This window comes from Camellia sinensis, chromosome 14, assembly GCF_055761805.1.
Source record: "Camellia sinensis isolate YWXY chromosome 14, ASM5576180v1, whole genome shotgun sequence".
NCBI lineage: Eukaryota > Viridiplantae > Streptophyta > Magnoliopsida > Ericales > Theaceae > Camellia > Camellia sinensis.
In genome coordinates, this window is record NC_138974.1 from 87,792,275 (window position 1) to 87,797,953 (window position 5,679).

At 38.5% G+C, this 5,679-nt stretch overlaps 1 protein-coding gene across 1 annotated transcript; it reads right to left on the reverse strand.

The window, feature by feature from the left end:
- Positions 1 to 3,160: 3,160 nt before the first annotated feature.
- Positions 3,161 to 4,757, reverse strand: LOC114308809 (dehydration-responsive element-binding protein 1F). Its single transcript, XM_028254478.2, has one exon. The coding sequence runs from the start codon at positions 4,296 to 4,298 to the stop codon at positions 3,420 to 3,422; it is 879 nt and encodes a 292-aa protein (XP_028110279.2). The 5' UTR covers positions 4,299 to 4,757; the 3' UTR covers positions 3,161 to 3,419.
- Between the last annotated feature and the right edge of the window lie 922 nt (positions 4,758 to 5,679).

Below are 5,679 nucleotides of genomic sequence, written 5' to 3' on the forward strand. Positions count from 1 at the left end.
TCCTTTCTCCAATAGCTTTAATTTCATTAAAATCCCCCCCTAAACACCAAGGTTTTGGGAAGGTTGCTTTCAGGTTATAAAGGACTTTCCACAGTTTACTTCTACCTCTACAATCATTAGGGGCATAGACATTACCAACAACACAATCAAAACTGTGATAAACCATACCTGATAGCAGAATAAAATTCCTAGAACTGCAACAATTCTTCACCTGAAACACGTGGGGTTTCCATAGACATAACAAACCCCCTGCACTCCCTACTGCATCCACCTCCATATACTCCAGTGCATCTTCTGCCCATAGAGATCTGACAAATCTTTCATCAATACTTGACTTTTTAGTTTCTTGGATCAACACCATATCCACCCCTTTTGCCTTTAAGAAGTTTCTGATCCTCCTCCTTTTCTCAGGCTTACCCAAGCCTCTAACATTCCATGAAAGAACTTTCATTAGGGAACAACTTTGACTACAATATACCCAAACAGGTGCAGACTTAAGCACCACCATTCACCCCTTTTTTGGTTAGTCTTTCCTCATCTTGCCTGTCCATCTCCGAAACTTTCTGGATAACACTCTCTTCATTAACCCCAAAGTCAATACCCAAAGCTTTCCCCACCTTCACGGTTTCTTGAGCTTCATTTCGGCTTAGAATCTGTTTATAAGCCCCACTACTGATTGACAGAGATGAAGACATCACGGCTGCCGCAGCTCTGAATATAGCTCCTCTGTGAAATCCTTGGCAGAATTGGTGAGTAGAGCGTGATTTCCTCATTTTTCTTTGGCTTTGCCCCTTTATTTTAGTGCCCGAAGCTTGACCACACACAGCCACTTTCTTTCCTTTGTCTCTTCCATTTTCTGGTGGTTGCGCAGGGACTGAGGGATCCACTCCTGGTTCGACTATGGCTTCAATAGTAGCCTGTATTTGGGCTTTTTCCCCATTATTAATGGAGTCTCTCTGCTGTTCTCCATGTTCTTGATGTTCTCCTGTGTGGATAACCTGGTCAGTAAACCCCTTAATACGGCCCAACACCACTTCCAAAATCAGCCCAGGCTTAGCCATGCTAGACTCACTTAAACTTCTCATATACCCAGGCATGTACTCCTGATCATAGCACTGCGGAGATTTTCTTAATTGATCCCCCGGTTTTCCTTTATTTTTCCAGAATCTACCTTGGGGACCTACATTAACAGCCATCTCCTTCTCTGATCTTGGCCTACTAATTCCCTTCCCCTGGATCTCAACATTCTTGGCGCAAGAAGCTACAACGGGTTGGGCCACTACACCTTCATCTTCACTGCTGCTAATCTCATCATCAGAATTTCCCACTTCCTCAACTGGGCAGGCATTCTCCGGAAAGACTGCCTCTCCCGAATCAATCGGCCCATGCAGCCCATGGTTTAAATTGTTTTGGCCCAAGTCCTCTTCATTTAACTTTTTTTGGCCCAACTCCACTTTGTAGTTCGACCCATGTAAATTTAAACTAGATCCACTCAATCTTCTCATACACCCAGGCGAGAAGACATGCCCATCATTATCTTGTTCTGCTGGTTGTAAGGCATTTAATGCACTGCTACCTGCCTCCTTTTCCTTGCATGCTTCAACCTCGAGCTCCTTGCCTACTATGCTACTAGACTCAGCCACTTCCGTATCACTCCTCCAATTTGCCTCTATTGTACTGCCATTGCCACGTGTCAACACTCGACTGGCCTCATTTTTGAATTGCTCAGCATCCTGAGTTGACCCACCTTCTTTGGGTTGAGTTGATTCATCTCTGAGGTTCTGTAATGGCTTACCCACCCGGTTGGACCCATGATCCTCACCTTTCTCCTCTGAAATGGGTTCCTTCATCTTATCTAGATGATTCAAACAGCTGCAGCACTGATTTATGGTTTTTGCTTCAAGGCCCTGAACTTCCAAGACTCTCACTGGATGAGAGGAGTGTTTAGTCACCAGATTGATAACACTGTTAACAGAATCCATGCACTTGGTAAGGACCCTAAGCTTGCCACATACGGAGGACTGAGGCAAGCATTCAGCACCATCAATAACTTCACCCCATATGCTACCAATTTTAACAAGATTGGACCTATTCCATAAATGTAAGGGAATGCCATAGCAAGTGAGCCATACAATTCTCTCCTGGACTAGATCAAGTTCTGGCCTCCATTGTATGATGTCATCACACCATTCATGGATAATATCTTTGATAGACTTCATCTTTGATACCATTTCCTCCTTGGACTTGAAGGATAACACCACATCCCGACCACCTCCTTGTCTGGCTTCAAACCCGTCTATTCCTCTAGCATTAAGCTCGAGAGTCAAACTAATGTTTATACATCTGACTTTTAGCCTGACTAAGACACTGTCGTAAAGCCACCCATTACCATACTCCTCGGCCTGAATTGAGATAGAGTCTCTGTCCTGTGTCTGTATACCTCTTACCACGTCGGCGAACGTTTTGTTGTTGGAAAAATGGTGTGTGCCTCGCCAGAGTTCCTCTCTGAAATGTAACTGCGGTGGATTTTGGGCATGGTACTTCCCCTGTTCTCTGCTTCGATCAAAAGCTGCAATCTTCACGAATAACTTCTTATCATCCACCCATAGGCCATCCGCCTTCTGCACCGCAACGTTTGCAGCTACCTCACAGCTATATCTTACAAAACCAAATCTAGTATTGGTATTCCTGCGACGCTTTTGTGGAATGAAAATATCTTTTACAACTCCAAACTTTCCAAACAGGTTAGACAACCCTTTGGTATGCATTGAGTTAGGTAAGTTATCCACAAACACCGTGAAGATTTCATTGGACTTGAAAGACTTTATTGCTTCTTGCTTCCCTCTTTGCTTCACCACTGGAATCCATCCTCCGTTGGGCATGTTTTTTTTTTTAGTCACAACAGTATTCTCAAATCCGTTTAATTAAATTAGTGAAAATTTTTATAAGCATTGATAATTAAAATTTTAATCTTTTTTATTTTTTTCCCTGACTTCCATTGGGGTGTAATTACCATTTTAAATTGCTCTTTCCACCTAATTTCTCCATGAAATTTACTTTAATAACTCACATTTTAATTGCAACAATTGAGTTTTTTCCCTCACTATACCGTTTAAAACAAAGAAGATACATGAATATTTACACTTACACTGAATTATAATATCGTAATTATGTAAACTAATCAACAATTTAGTAGGTGTTTGGCATACACTAAAAAAGTGTACATTTTTTGCATACATAAACTTATTTGAGTCACATCTATCAACATCTTCTCTCTATTTTTCTACCTATTTTCTCTACTTTCCTATACATTTTTTTTTATAAAAAATCAAGAAGTATACTTATTTAAAACATGCTCAACCACCTCATAATTTAGAAAATAGTACACAACATAACTTCAAATAATCTGAATTCAGTCATCAGTATCTCCATAAAGTGAAGTCCATGTCACTAGCCATATCTCCCCAATTGAATCCTCTTTTCATGGCCGGTGGTGTTAGTAGCAAACCCTCCGCCATGCTATCAAGTAAACCTGGCATATTGAACATTGCCTCTTCATCCACGAACACCGTCATGGATTGATCCAAAACCTTTTCTGAGCCCTTAAAACATGTCAAATCACTTGAGAACGGTTCTACAACCATTTCGTGGCTCTCAATTTCAATACTAGAAAGAAGATTTTCTTGACACTTGACATGTTGAAAACTAGTCGAGCTAGGTCTCACCACATTGCTTATAAAGCTTGTATCGTTTGAAAATTTTGAAGAAGAGGATAAGGATAAGGAAGGAACACAGAAATCGTGCCACAAAAATGGTGCAGAACAATTGTGTAGTTGTGAGTCACACAATAGTGGAGCCCTCATTTCTTGTGAGTGTTCTGCATCATTTTTGTGGCACGATTTATATGCTCCTAGGACTTTTCGAGGCAAAAAAGCCCTAGCAGCCAGTTGTATATCCCTAGGGGAAGATGACCTAGGTCGAGGAAGGGCCTCCGCAGAGTCGGGGAAGTTGAGTCTAGCTTTTTTGCCACGGAGAGCCAAATCAGCGATGTCGTGAGCCGTAGCAGCCATTTCTGGGCTAGGAAAGGTCCCGAGCCATATCCTAGACTTCTTGCTCGGTTCACGCACTTCACACACCCATTTATCGCCATTTCTTTTGCGAACGCCTCTGTAAATCGGGTGGCGTGTCTCTTTGAACTTCTTCCTTCCCGCCTTGCGCTTCTGAGGAATACTAGGCGGCTCATTTGTTGGTGATGATGGTGAAGAAGAAGAAGCACATGACTCATCTTCAAAAGTCATTATCTATTCTATTACACACAAAACTCACTTAGATAATAGAATTTCACACAAATATATTGTTGTTGCCAACTACACACAGACAAACTCTCTCTCCTTCTCTCTCCAACAATCTTAATGTATTGACAATTTCATTTGCATAGTGTGCTTAGTTTTCTAAATCTCTACTATATATAAAGCAAAGGTTATATAAAGCAAAGGTTAAAAGTGTCCAAAAAAAAATAAAGTGATTTATCTTTTTATATTTAAAACACAAAATTATATAAAGATGTAAATGAGACTTAAAACCAAGATTTGGTAGGCTGAAAAAGACTCTTATCACAGTATATAGAAAGTGTGCCTTGGTTTTACTATATATAATGCATACTTGTAATGACAGAAAGTTGACAGAAGTGAGTGAGAAATGGGTCTTTTTAAGTGCAGTAATATTAGGTATTATGAAAAAAAATTTATAAAAATAATTATAAAAAATTTATAATTTTTAGATTACACTTAGAATAAAATATTACACACTAATCAAAATAATGTAAAAATCATAAATCTTTCTTAATTATTTTCATAAAAAAAATTTGATGGCGTCGAACTTTTCTCTTTTTAAGTGTCTACATGCGGACAGTTAAAAAAATAAAATAAATAAGTAACAGTTATAAATAGGAATCTCAAGGGTCTGAGTAAGGACGTACGTGAATGAGATAGACACGCGCAAAAGACGCGCAAAAAACACGTGACGGAAACTGTTTGTCTTGGGCACGTTGAAAATTAGGGACGTTATTTGAATTATTTATTTATATTATGGGGTGCTTGACAATAGATTTTTTTTTTTTCCTTTTTTTTTTTGACATTTTAGAATACAATAGTACTGAAAATTAAAATAGATTAAAATAATTAATAAAATAAAATATTATATCAAATTTATAATTATTTTATTTTTTTTCTTACAAATATCATATCTAATTATAAAAAAAATTCAACCATCTTCTTAAATACAACTATTTTAACTTACAAAAATAGTAAAAAACTAAAATAATTTACTAAATAACCAACATCCCAAACACCCTCTATATTTGTTATTTGTTAGTTATTGTTGGAGTCTGAATCCTCTATCGTGCTCCCCTGCAGTGGTTCTTGCGGTGCCCCAAAGGCAAAATTTCAAAACAGAAAAAAAAAAAAAAAGAAGAAAGAAAGAAAGAGAAGGCACTGGAAGAGGATTTCTCTATTGTGGCCATTTTTTTCTGTACTTTCTTCTCTAAAACCCTCCATTTCTCACCACGACTCAAAAGAACACCAACATTAACAATTGTTCAAACAATGGGGTAATTTGGTTATTTTATCTTAGCATGTCCTTATGGACAACATATTTTTGGAGAAATTCTATTTCCACACT

What these genes read in the sequence shown, in the direction of transcription:
- LOC114308809 (XM_028254478.2), bottom strand. Translation starts at nt 4,298, where the DNA reads ATGACTTTTGAAGATGAGTCATGTGCTTCTTCTTCTTCACCATCATCA.